General features: G+C 40.8%; 1 protein-coding gene across 1 annotated transcript; it reads right to left on the reverse strand.

Annotated features, from left to right (window-relative positions):
- Positions 1-327: 327 nt before the first annotated feature.
- Positions 328-11,237, reverse strand: SDE2 (SDE2 telomere maintenance homolog). Its single transcript, XM_063304255.1, has 7 exons — positions 11,098-11,237; positions 6,272-6,389; positions 5,337-5,448; positions 3,410-3,579; positions 2,740-2,848; positions 1,814-2,168; positions 328-1,246 (listed from the first exon to the last, which is right to left on the reverse strand). Exons 1-7 carry the CDS (start codon positions 11,203-11,205, stop codon positions 1,031-1,033), a joined length of 1,188 nt encoding a protein of 395 aa, XP_063160325.1. The 5' UTR covers positions 11,206-11,237; the 3' UTR covers positions 328-1,030.
- Positions 11,238-13,929: the final 2,692 nt, after the last annotated feature.

Raw genomic sequence — 13,929 nt, forward strand, 5'->3', positions numbered from 1 at the left:
TGTGAGTTTATTAGAAAACAGGATGCAAGAAAAGATCAATAAACCTAGCATCATCCGTTCTATATAATTTAGTCCTGTTTCTTTATGTCCCAGCTGTCTTCCAGGAGCTCATGGAGCACATATAGCACTCTCTCCTCCACCTTTCTCCCAACAACCATCCTGTGAGATAGGTTGGGTTGATAGTGAGCCCAAAGTCACAGCTGAAGGGGGACATGAACTTGGATCTCCCTAGTCTTAGTCCAAGACCTTAACCAATAGATCACATTGTTGTAGTTCCATAGATATGGTACCATCTTTCAATGAGCAAGTAACAAGAGAGAGATAAGATTGTTTATGTATTTTTACCCTAGTTCAATCCACATTTATATGACTGTGAGCAAATCAGCCCTTGGATAATTCAAATAGTAATCAGTGCCCAGTCTTTGATACGACCAATTAATACTTCACAAAAAAGGAAATCCTGTATATAATTCCAATGTAGTTTATTAAAAAACCATCCAGTTTTGACTGTTTAAAAAGGCCCAAACAATGTTTGCTTCCGAAGTCTGAATGCTGTTACTATAGAAGCTGCCCAATGGGCAATTGCCCAGACTGGTAGCCACAACTCTTCCTTGTCCATCTGAATTCTTGCTGCACAATTACAGAGTTAAGTATTGATTAGAAAATATTCAACCGAGTATCCATATGTTTGATTTTGATTAGTTATTCATATTAGAATATTGCAATTCTTAATTTTTGTATAAACCCTTGCAAAAATGTTCATAAAATCTCTTGACTTTTTCCACAAATGTACACGGTTTTGTTTGTCACTTAAACTTGAATGTAAAATATACTAGTCTTCTACTAAACACGAACAAATTAAAAAAAACAAAGATGTCCACCAACAAGTACTTTTAACCATCATCACAAAAATTATTCTTAAAGGGTATACAAATTTATATTGACTTTTGAAAGATGATATTATACAAAACAGCAGAATAGGAAGAATATTGAAAAGCTTGAAGTATAAAAACAAACCATACCAACATTTTTATTTCTTCTTCCCTTTGGAAGGCTTAACAAACAAAGCGGGATCAATCTGATCTCTAGACAGACCCCTCACTGAAAAAAGTCGTTCTGCTCTTTCCTGTAAGGTACCTCCACATTTTAGTCCCAAAGCCAACAGCTCATACTTTAGTTTGTCTAGCCCTAAGGCTTCCAGTTCCACAACAGAATTGAATTCCAGCAGATTGATTCTTGTAGTACCCTAAGAATCAGAAACATACAATATTTCAAATGTGTATCTCAGAATGGGAAAGTTATCCTTTGAACAAAAGCTAAATTAAATGTTAGTGATTCTGCAATGTCCAGTTCTGCAATAGGATGGCTTTTGGGGCTTGTGTATGCCTTCTTTCCTTTTTAAACATTTATGAATTAGAATATTCCTGCACATGGGGCTAAACAGCAAAGACAATTAAGTTAGTTCTTGTTACTGATAAAGTAGTCAATTTATTTCTCCATTTTGAGAGACTGGGAAAAAAAAACCTTCCAGTGAGGAATGTATATGCTCAATGGCTACAAAATGCTATCTAAGTGTTGAAGAAAGAGAGAAAACTAGGGGATGAAGAGGAAATGGGGTAGTTTAAATTTTGAACAGCATTACTTGTACTTTGATCTGGCTTCCATGCTACTTTAACTTTGGTATAATATTGTGACACGGATGATGAACTGACACTGTGGAATGAAGTTTTCAAAATGCACTATTTATAAATATACCCAGTGGATTCAGGAAGAGAAAAAACCAAATATTTAATAAAAAAATAACCATACTTACTGCATGCTGAAACTGACTCGCAGCTTCTTCAGTACTTGAGGCATTTGTATGCTTTTCTTCCTTCACAATCTCTGCTGTTTTATGTTTCTCACTGGCTACAATTTTATTGAAAGCGACATCTGCTAGTAGATCTTTTTTAGCATTCTTTGTCTGATCTTCTGACTTCTCATCAGAGCCCGAACTGCTGCTTACAGAGTCCTCTGAATTCTTGGGAAACTCGTTTAAATTGTCAGTCATGTTGATGTGGCTGCCAGATGATGTGGAGCATCTTCCTGACATACTAGGAGATTCATCTTCTTCTTCATCACTATTATCCTCTGAACTGTCGCGATCATCCAACCCCTCTATACCTAACCTGTCACAATTAAAAAGTTCATTTTAAAACATGAATATAATTTCCACAGTGAAACAGAATCTGAGATATGAAACCACATATCTGCCCCATAATTATGTAAGGCACACAAATTCTAACACCAAAAACCCATGTAAGCCCAATAGTGGTGAAGCTCTTGAATTAAATGGAATTTTAAAATGTTTTAAAATCAGGATAAAGTGTTCTGCCTGGCAGAAGACTACCAATAGATTGTTTCCAATAATTCCAATATTGAAATGAGTGTTTCCAGGCAGTATACCAGTAGAACACTTTATCCTGATTTTTTTAACACAATAATCTATCTTCTAGTTTCCTTATAATACATTGCAGCGACAGAAAAAATTCAATGTACTAAACTGTTATGGGAGAGAGCTATAGAATACTTATTGCCTGGATTCCAACAACATAGGCTAGGAAGCAAGAAAATCCCATTCTACAAGTAGAACACCACTTAGAATTCTTAAGATGAGAGCTACCAATTTTAAAAAAAGCAATCCTTTTTTTCCTTGTCATTTTTATCACACGGTGTTACCTCTTAAACTGTGGTGCTTACCAGAAACACCTTTTCTTCTCTGACGGTGCTCCTTTTCCAGAGTCAGTGGTCCGTTTCCGACTCTCACTGCTTTCTGGGGACACCATTGTGCTGGAAGAAGCCTGCATACCTGAAAATAGTAAAAGCATTCAGCCTTTAGCATGTTTAATGAAATATAGACATTAAATCATTAAAACCAAGAATTTAAGGAAAAGTTGAACTTTTAATTTTCTGCTTCATTCCTCAAAGGTAGCTTCTGTCCTTTTGCTCAATTTATTATTCATCATCCACACAGGTGACTGCATAATGCAAACATGACTGAGGGAAGTGGGAAGGAGGATCCTCCACTATATTATTCCAGGAAGCTGAATTTTCTACACCTGCTTTTCATGGCAAAGGCCTATAAACCTTTTCACTGTTGTAATCCAGTATCTATGGAGAGTGCCAGACTGATAAATTGCTTTAACATGGAAGCAGATGATACTGGAACAGGCAAGCTAACTGCACTGTTAAGTACTCAAGAGGCAGGGAGAACGAGAGGTCAAAGCCTGAAAACAAAAGGAGAAAAATACAGAAGATATCCAATATCTACCAGGTTATCTTATTCACAGGGCATTTAATTAAAAATATCTAAGGGCCTAACCATCCAAAAGTGCAATCCAGGATAGAGACTAAACCACTTTAGTGCTACCTTTCAGGACAGAATCCTCAAGCCTCTCTGCCATTTCATGGCACTGCTGCTGGTAATCTGGGTTAGTGAAAAGGTGCTTTGGTTCAGCCAATTTGCGCTTCAGCCTTTCTAAACGCCTTTGTTCCTTGTCTGCTTCCCGTTCTGCTTGTTGCTTCACCCACTCAGCCATCCTGAAAGAAAGAAGAATCCATATTAAATTGCATCAGTTTCAATGGGTGAATTCAACTATGGATTCTAAAACAAAGAAACCTCGAACAGTACAGCACAATGGGTGAGGTTATTTATCTTTGGAATGCCCTTACTGCTGAAGCTTGACAGGAGACTATATGAATACAATTTGGTGCCAGGTTATTTACCCATGCATTTAAAAATAATGTGTGGGCTTCTTTTGCTCTGCTGCGCTGATGCTTTTTAATTCGTTTCACTGTAATTTTTAATTTGATAAACAGTGTTTATTCGTTTAGTCACTTCCGACTCTTCGTGATTTCATGGACCAGCCCACGCCAGAGCTTCCTGTCGGTCATCAACACCCCCAGCTCCCCCAGGGACGAGTCTGTCACCTCTAGAATATCATCCAACCACCTTGCCCTTGGTCGGCCCCTCTTCCTTTTGCCCTCCACTCTCCCTAGCATCAGCACCTTCTCCAGGGTGTCCTGTCTTCTCATTATGTGATTATTAATTTACTTTATTATTTTATTTTACTACAGTGTAGCACACTTTAGATTCTATGCCTCTTACATATGGCAATATTCTCTAAAGAAAGGCAAATTAAATATTTTTGAAGAATGATTGCTGCAAAAATGAGGGTAACATATTATTTAATGTATACAGAGAAAATTTATTTACGCGGTCATGAAGAGTCAACAAGAGTTATCTTGATGGCACGACAATCATACAGAGAGAAAGGTAATTGTAAAAATGCAGTCAAAGAAAGCAAGAAATGGCTAAGACTGAAATAGGCAAGAAAATGTAGATAGAAATAGAAAATGGCACATGATTCCATGTTGTCGGCTGAAAACAAAGAATGATATGAAAGTTAATGTATCTAAGACCAAGGTAGCTGTGTTTAACAGGCATAGTGGAGTGAATATGTGGATATTATACATACATGGTGAAAAACAAGAGCAAATAAATGAATTTACATACTTTGGTAACAGGGGAAAATGGATAAAGAAATTTTAAGACATGCAAATGCTAGTGGAAAGCATAGCACGTCTGTAAATAATGAATATCTGTCATAAGAAGTAAAAATGGCAATGCATAAGAGTATGCTTCTGCCCATTTTGTTATATGGAAGTGAGACTTGGCTATGTTAGGAGACACAAAGGTAAGTTGAATGTAGTGGGAATAGTGTGATAAAACAAGAAAAGATGGGATCAAGATAAAATAGGTGCTGAATAAATGTGGATTGAATACAAAAGCAAATGAGCAGTACAGAAGAGGTGTTTTGAACTGATTTGGTCATACAGACAGAATGAATGAGAACTGAAAAAAAAACAAGAGTATGAAGGAAAATGGGTCAGAGAAAGGGGAAGATCAAGAAAAGGAAAAAAGTTGTCACTGGATTGAGATGAGATCCTCAAAAAGAGAGACATCAGAAGCAGAAAGAAAAAAACATGATGCATGAAGCGATGTATCAGTATAATGAAAGCAGTTATAGTCTGCAAGGACAGAGTTATGAAGCTGCTAAGTGAATGATATTGGTGTAAATGAGTGTTAGCTATGTTTTTCTTATCTCAGGGCTTCAATTTCTTTGGTTCAGTATATCTTACTCCGTTTCTGAAGTCTGTATAACATTGCTTACTCTAACAAGCAATAGTATGATGAGTATCTATGGATGGATGGATATGAAAAAGATTTTTGATAAATCTATGCAATCTCAACAGCAAAACACAGGTGTTTTCTACTTCTTAATTAAATGTCTCACGCTTTTTCATGGTTAACATCTCGGAGTCTCCTTCCACTGAGATCTCTGCAAGCTTCTCGGTTTGTTGTCTTCTCAATTTGAGCACCAAGCGCTCGGAGCATAGATCCAAAACCTAAGGGTAAATTAAAATAGGTCAGCAACAGGAGTCTAAGTGTAAGAGACATCAACTCTCCAAGAATCAGAATACGATGCAACACAATAATAAATCCTTTTACATATTATTTAGTCTGTTTTATCCAGACTCAGAAATCCTTCATTAGACAAAATCAAAAATACAGATTTAAATGCAAGCTAGGTGTTAAGCCACAGCCCCACTCCAGAGCATCACTTCAGATGATTCCAAACTTTTCAGAACTGTGCAATAATGACTAGAAAATAATTGGCAATGGAAAGTTACAAAGGCAAGATAGTCAAGACAGCACTGTTATCTTACTTTGTTTTCTTACTGTCACATTATCTCGAACTACTCAGATTTTTTGTTAAGACCTTTAGCATAAAAATATGGGCAATAAATGTTTTTCCCTTTCCCCTTTTTATTTGACTATTTTCTTTCTTCTTCCCTTACTGCACTGATGCACTGTATCTCCCACCCTGTATATATTGTACAATATACAATATATTGGAGTTTGGAGATTCTAGATGGTTTCCAATTCTGTAGCCATTAATTGGTGATTCACAATCTGAATAGGAATCTACTTCTATATTTTTCATGGCCCAATGCATTATGATTAAGATAAACAAGTTCAATCTCAATCATGGAACTTCATTGGATGATTTGGGGTCAGTCACTATCTTTCAACCAAGCCTATTTCACATTATAGTTGATGTGGAAAAATTGGAGTTGTTACACTTGTCACCTATAAGAAAGGTGAGACGTTCATCTAACAAATAAATACACTATATTGTTTAGTGTGCAAAAGCAGCACTGAACCAACCTCCTTTTCCGCCACATAATCTTGGTTCCACGCTGTAAACAGCTTCATCTTGTAGTGCACCTTCAGAAGTAATACATCGACCATTACACTTTACATAAAAGTGATCTTCAGGAAGCCCCTAAAACGATGGTATTTTTAAAAGGAAAAGAGAATTATACTAAGATTAGAATATTTATTTCAATACATATTTAATCTACAGCAAAGAGCAACTGCATTAATTTCAAACAGATTACTTGGATAGTACACTGGCAAATCACTAAACAGTAAAGAAAGATGATTGAACAAAACCTAGTTTTTATCTATGTAGGACACAGTAAACAAAACATGTGTATACAAAGCCATACTTCACAGATCACAAGATGCGCAAAAAACAACCATGTCACCATTAGTATCTGGAAATGAAATATTGTTCACTAACTGAACTGGAATTCAGACAAGATAAAAATGAAAGCAAATTCCAGCTAATTGATCAGCCATAGCAGATCAATGTTTTTTTTCCTAATATAAAAAATAGTTCTCTTTTAAATTCTTTATCCTATATAATTTTTGTAAGTTTTGCTAGCTTAAAGATCAACATCTCTGGAAATGTTAATATCACACAAATACACAATACAAAATCACACAAGATACCAAATTACACGACTATGAAAACATTCTTCTCTAAGAAGCCTATAAAAAATTCCCTTCTCACCCCTATGGGTGGTATGTGTCTTCCCTAACCTTGGGCCCTCTACCAGACGCTTGGGAGTTTGAGGTTCTGTGCAGTATCTTAGCTGTTCCTAGCACTGCACTATTCTGGACAGAAAGCTCTGATGTTGTTCCTGGGATCTGTTGGAGCCACTCTCCCAGCTTGGGGGTCACAGCCCCAAGTGCCCCTACCACTACTGGAAGCACTTTGGCTTTCACTTTCCACATCCTGATGTGGCTGTCACTTGGCTACATCTATCACCACCGCTGTCTTCTGGTCTTTGTCTATTACCATGATGTCCAGTTGATTGGCCAGTACCTGCCTGTCTGTCTGTCTGGATCTGGAAGTCCCACAGAATCTTAGCCCTGTCATTCTCCACAACCTTCTATGGAATCTCCCATCTGGGCTTGGAAGGGTCTAGCCCATACAATGTGCAGATGTTCCTGTACACAATGCCAGCTACTTGGTTGGGCTGTTCAGTGTATGCTGTTCCTGCCTGCATCTTACACCCTGCCACTATGTGTTGGACTGTCTCTGAGGCCTCTCTGCACAGTCTGCACCTTGGGTCCCGTCTAGTGTGGTAGACCCCTGCTTCTGTGGATCTGGTGCTTAGTGCCTGTTCTTGTGCTGCTATGATCAGTGCCTCAGTGCTGTCTTTTAGTCCAGCCCCTGGTAGGATTTCCCAAGGTCAGCCATCTCAACTATCTGTCGATGGTACATCCCATGCAGAGTCTTGTCTTGCCATGGAACTTCCTCTACTTGATCTTCCTACCATGTCTGCTGCTGCCTCAGGCATTCTCTCAACAGCTCATTTTTAGGTGCCATCTTACTGAGGTACTCCTGGATGCTCTGGGTCTCATCCAGGACAGTGGCTTGGACACTCACCAGACCCCGCCCTCCCTCTTTCCGCCTGGCATACAGTCTCTGGGTGTTGGACTTGGTGTGGAGGCTTCCGGGTGTTCACATCAGCAGCCTCCATGTCTCCAACAGATCCCAGGAACAACATCAGAGCTCTCTGTCTAGAAGAGTGCAGTGCTAGGAGCTCACTATACCAGCAGGGTATCTGATGATTGGCAAGGCATACATGTTGACCGCGTGGATCTTGTTCTTCCCATTGAGCTGGCCCTTTAGGACCTGTCTTATCCTTTAGTGGTACTTGATTGTTGCTGTCTTCTTTGCGTCCTCATCATGGTTCCCATGTGTCTGTGGGATACCAAGGTACTTGTAGCTGGTCTGTATGTCTGCTGTGTGGTCTGCTGGTAGTTCCACCCCATCAGTCTTAACTACCTTCCCTCTCTTTACTACTATCCAGCCACACTTCTCCAGTCCGAATGACATCCCAATGTCCTCACTGTACATCTGTGTCAGGTGGATCAGTGTTGATGTCTCATTCACTCTTAGCATACAGCTTGATGTCATCCATGTAGAAGAGGTGGTAGTTCCATTCCTGAACTTGTATTCGTATCCACTTCTTGTGATAATCTGGTTGAGGGGGTTCAAGGCCATGCAGAACAGCAGTGGGGACAGTGCATCACTTTGGTATATGCTGCACTTGATGGCCACTTGTGCAAGCTGCCTTGAGTTGACTTCCAGTGTTGTCTTCCACAGTCCCACTGAGTTCTTGGGGAAGGTCCTAAATGTCCTGTTGCCTTTGTGTAGTGCCAGGCATTCACAGATCCATGTATGTGGCATAGAGTCATAGGCTTTCCTATAGTCAATCCAGGCTGTGCTCAGATTGGTCTGTCTAGACCTTGAGTCTTGGGCGACTGCTCTATCTATGAGCAACTGATGTTTGGAGCCTCTGGTGGTGTTCCCAATGCCCTTCTGAGCTGCGCTCATGTACTGGCCTATATGGTCCTGCAGCTTGGCGGCTATGATGCCTGATAGGACTTTCCATGTTGTGGGGAGGCAGATTATTGGCCAGTAGTTGGATGGTGTTGTTCCCTTGTGGAGGTCTTTCATGATCAGCACTGTCCTACCTTGTGTTAGCCAGTCTGGGTGGGGGCCTGCTGCTAACAGCTGGTTCATCTCTGCTGCTAGGCGTTCATGCACTGCTGTTAGTTTCTTTAGCCAGTAGGTGTGGATCATGCCCGGACAGGTGCTGTCCAGCTCTTCATGTTCTTCACCCGCTGTTGGATGTCTGCTACTGTGATGGTGACTGGTTCCTGCGCTGGGAGATTTCTGTGGTCTGCTCTCAGGTCCTGCAGCCACTTTGCACTGCGGTTATGTGTCTTCTCTTTCTCCCATGTGTTCTTCCAGTACTGTTCAGTTTCTGTTGTTGGTGGCTCTGCTATTACTGTGTTGTTGCACTGCAGTTGGGAGTACACCTTGGATGGTTCTTTGGCGAACAGGGCATTTATCTTCTTGGCCTCTGCTTCTCTAGTGTATCTCCTTAGCGTGGTAGCCAGTGCTGTGAGCATTTGTTTAGCAGTCTCTAGGGCTTCAGATGGAGTCAGGCCCTTGTAATTTTTCTGTAGCAGAGTCTTATCCTTAATCTCCACACCTTTCTGTAGTTTTACCAGCTGGCTAACTTCTCTCCGAGTTGCCTTGATCTTAGCCTCCAACCTCACTTTCCAGGGGTGGTATGTACTGCTGTTCTTCTTGATCGCGTAGCCAAGCATCTCCAGAATTACAGCGGCTGTAATGTATACTAGTTCATTGGTTTGAGTTATAGTGGTAGTAGGGATTATCACGAGAGCTCTACTGGCATCTTCTAGCATACTATCTGATGGTACTTCTCCACTGAGCCTTGGTAATTGGTCTTGCTGCAGCTAGTTTATCCATGATCTTTTGCCTCATATAAGCTGCTGTGCTCTGGAATGGAGGGGGTGGCAGTGACGTTCCAGCGTCAGGTGTTGGCTGCACCTCCAGTTGTTCATCTGGGTCCTCTTGAGTCTGGGATGTAATGTGTAGTTGGTCTATCTCAAGTTGTGAGAGCAGCTTCCTCTTCGCTATGTTGAAGCGTTGGGTAAGTAGCTGTTTCTCAGTTAGTGTGGATGCAGGTCTTCTGTCCATCCATAGTTCCCTCATACGTTTCATATATCCCCTCTCATTAGGTCTACTGTTGTAGTAGCATTCCATCAATTCCAGGTTCTCTTGTCTCGTCCATGTATGGTTTGTTCCAGTAGCCCACTTATCGTCAGATTGTCCTGGTTCCCCAACATCTGATGTGGACCTTGTTAATGTGGATGATGTCTGAGCCGGCATTACTATCTTAGTTCGTGTCACTCTCATATTTGAGATAGGCAGGTGAAGCATTAGGGGTCTTTGCCCAAGGACCCCTACTGGCAAGGTAGGTACAGCTGGGATTTGAACCCCGGTCTCCCACTCCAAAGGTGGCGCTCTAACCACTACGCTATCCAGCCATTCAAGTATGTGTATGTGTATATGTGTGTGAGATTACTTAAAGATCTACTTTTTGGTTCAGAATTCACCATCCAGATTCCATGGGAATTTAAGGTGAATAAACACCTTTAAAAAAAAATCATATATTTATTCTTTTAACTGTCCACATTCTCAGGAAGAATCAGAGAAATGAGTACTAAAGGTATACAAAGAAAACATTATTTGATTAATCAAGCTTGCAGCTAGAAGTACAGTAATTCACTGAATAAGGTTGTAAATTATTTTTAATCATACAAGCCACTTGGTATACTTTTTGTTTAAAAGTAGCACGTGTTCAAATAAAGAAATTCCCACACTCATTCTTCCTTTAGTCATTTCCTAATGACAATGTAAAATAATGACAATAAAAGGGTTTCTTCTATTCCCCCATACATCCTTGTGGCTTTTAACCTGCATTAGCTGTTGAAGCATGAAACTAGGCAACCCATCATTCTAGGTTACCTAACAAAAGAAAACTTCCTAGTTTATGTATACAATTAATAAAAGCAGTGTCCCATCAACAATGTTCACTGTAGCCAAGGATCGGTAATACCCATATAAATTTACTAAATAAATAAATACCAGGCTGGGGAAAGGTGATTTATGTTTCCGCTTCACCTCTGAAAGAGAAAACATAGAACTTTCTGCTCCCCATAACCTGTTTATTCCAACGACGTTGATTAAAAGAAACTAGAAACACACTCCTCGTACAGTGGGGAGCCCACGCCACCCACTTTCATATGAACTCATTTACCTGCGCCTGGCACCAGGAGCGGAGAAAATCCCGAACTGACCAGCCTTCAGCCGGCAACGTCACAAATCGCAACCCTGAGCACAAGGGATCCCTCACTAGCGCCGCCATTTTCTGACTTCCTGTAACGACACAAGCAAACTCCCTGCTTTTCGGCAAGACGCAAGAAAGGGAGGGCTTATTACAAGGCCCTGGTGACGTCCACGAAGTAAACAGGAAGTAGGGCATTAGAAACTTTGCCAGCAGAAGAGTTCCTGTGCAGATTCTCAAGCCACGTGACAGGGAGCGACGGGGCGTGTGGGCGCACGCGCAGGGATCTTCTGTGAACACCGCCTGAAGGAGTCTGATAAAGAGGGTGGGGGATGGGAGCGAATGGTCCTGTTGAGCGCCTGGAGCTACAGCTTTTTCTGTTTCATCGTGGCGCTTCAAGTTATTGCCCTTTTGAGATTAGAGCAGGTTATTATCCGCCTGGTTTTTCTTGGCAGACTGTCGGCTCATCAACCTTCTGTGTTTACATTTCCTTGCTCCTCGAAGCTGCCATTGCTCTACAACGCGCGGTAATTTCTTCGCGTTGCTTTATAAGCCAGAGGGCGGAAGGCGGGAAAGTCCCTCGGTGCTGTTAGGTCATTGACGTCTTCTTAAAAGTGGCCAAGCTGAATTGAAAATGCAACCCAGTGCAGCAACGTTTGCAGTGTTTGCAGTTTGTTTTTCACTGGTTTCAGGCGTGGAAAATTAGGGCAGTTGTGATATTTATAAACCCGCAATGGAGCATTCTGCTCCTTTCTCCTGGCCGCTCTTTGCCCATACACTTCATTGTGTTCTGTTGGTTTGCAAACGCCATATTCTCTGCCAGTGTCAGTTTGGGAGCAACGGTCTCAGTCTTTTTTAAGGTGGTAGCATAGCAAATGGGCTGCTCATGTCACCGTGCCAATTGCAACGCGACAAGAGGAATAATTGTGCTCGTCTCGGAGGCCATGCATACAGTCTGCTGACTCGGAGCTGTCGGTGAGCTAACTAGCCGTCTTTCCTGGAGACTGAGTTTAAACGCTAAGGCACGAAGAAGTAACTAAATAGGGGAACGTCGAATTACACAGCGCTGCTAGCCAAGATGAGGCTCCATCCCACCAGTTTTCGTCGAAGAGGTTGCAAATCCCGAGTGTGTACGTGCGCACAGCCTGGCCATTCAGCTTTTAAAACAGTGAAACGGCACACATGTTTGTAGTTTCACAGGACAGTAGAACAGTCTGCAGATAAAATATCAACTCACTAATGACTACTTATGATGAGGTATGGTTGGGTGCCCTCTCTGCATTTAAAAGTTAATCTAAAAATAATGAACACTGGTGATGTTGGCTAAATAGCAGAAAGGATGATGCACATACTCAAAACAGCCAGTCCTTGGTAGTTGCCAAATATAGGAAAGATTCAAGTTCTAATGCTAGAAACAACTTTTTTAGAATTAATCCCTCCAAAAACTGATCAAGCGTAAACAATAAAAACGTCATATAAAATAAATGCTCCGAGGGTACATAAAGGGTCTGAATATCTTGATTTGCTATTAAGTTCATGTTACACTGCTGTTTATCATGATTTTCTAAATAGATGTTGCATACCTAATGAGAACAGTTGTAAAGTAGCCTTGAATTTGAATCCTTAAAAGGAGACAGTAACTGAACTGAGATGCCATCTGAAACTAACGTGGTTCGTTTGATTTTGGCTTAGTGTAAACCAGTTCTGGTTTATAAAACCAAAAAAAACTCCATGATTTTGTGCCTTAGCATTTTGTGTGTGAGCTAGGAAACTATGGATTTCAACAAACCGTGATTTAATATGATTTATTTATTTGTATGGTTGCCAAACTTGCAAAAAGCAATTATGGGTACCTAATGGGATTCAGAACAAGATAAACACATGTAGCCAGCCAATTAATAATTTCTTTCTAAAAAATTGAGAGCTTGGGAACGTGCCTTAGAACATCCTAAATTCAGTTGTATGAGAGATGTCTGTAGCTTCCCAGGTGTCAAAATTAATTGCACATGCTCAAGATGATCTCTTTGAGGGGTCAGTTTAATAAAAGGTCTGGGGCTGGCTCTTCATTCTGTCTAGGGATTGGCATGCCATCTGGGTTATATATACTCTGGGTGGTTTATTATATATGTATGTATGTTTTTGTCATGAGTAAGGATGGTGAGCAGGGGGCTCCCATCCAGACTGTTAAGCGCATGCGTAGCACTGAGGAATTGGGCAGCCATTCAAAGAGACACAGATCAGGACCGCCTTAACCTTTGGGGTTTATATGTCTGGGTTTTTCCCACGCTTCTTCAGTTTGTTAGGATTCTCTGTTATGTAGCAGTAAATAAACACTAGAGACCAGTTCCTTGTCTCAGCGTGGTTCCTGGCTGTTAGGACAGTTTTATTATTTTATTGGTTACTTTATTGTAACATAGAACAGGATACCCTTGTAAATAACCTCACTCTGCTTCTCTGTTCCAGCAACTTCTGAAGTATAGAGAAAAAGCCTTGGTAGCATCATAAGACACTTCCACATCATTACCACTACTAGCCCTCCAAAGCAGTTTGAGGTTGACTGCAATAGCTTCTCCCAGTCTTCAAATGCTGAGTACATGTAGAGATTACCAAGAGCCAACTAAGTTCCTTCCAGCTGACTAACTGGTGAGAGCAATCAACGTCATGCTCGTAGGTCTCAGAATAACAAAACGTCATCCCCTCTCCACCAAAAGAAGAAAATGAGTTGCTAATGTCCCCACCTCTACCTAGCTGTTATGAGAAGCTGTGTAAGGGAAGATCATGTGTAAACATCTGAACCATCTGCCA

Source organism: Candoia aspera, chromosome 1 (assembly GCF_035149785.1).
Source record: "Candoia aspera isolate rCanAsp1 chromosome 1, rCanAsp1.hap2, whole genome shotgun sequence".
Lineage (NCBI taxonomy): Eukaryota > Metazoa > Chordata > Lepidosauria > Squamata > Boidae > Candoia > Candoia aspera.

What these genes read in the sequence shown, in the direction of transcription:
- SDE2 (XM_063304255.1), bottom strand. Translation starts at nt 11,205, where the DNA reads ATGGCGGCGCTAGTGAGGGATCCCTTGTGCTCAGGGTTGCGATTTGTG. An exon ending in GATGTTAACCATGAAAAAGC is followed by an intron (nt 3,580 to 5,336) that starts GTGAGACATTTA and finishes TCTTTCTTTCAG; the next exon opens with GATGGCTGAGTGGGTGAAGC. An exon ending in TGAGGATTCTGTCCTGAAAG is followed by an intron (nt 2,849 to 3,409) that starts GTAGCACTAAAG and finishes TACTATTTTCAG; the next exon opens with GTATGCAGGCTTCTTCCAGC.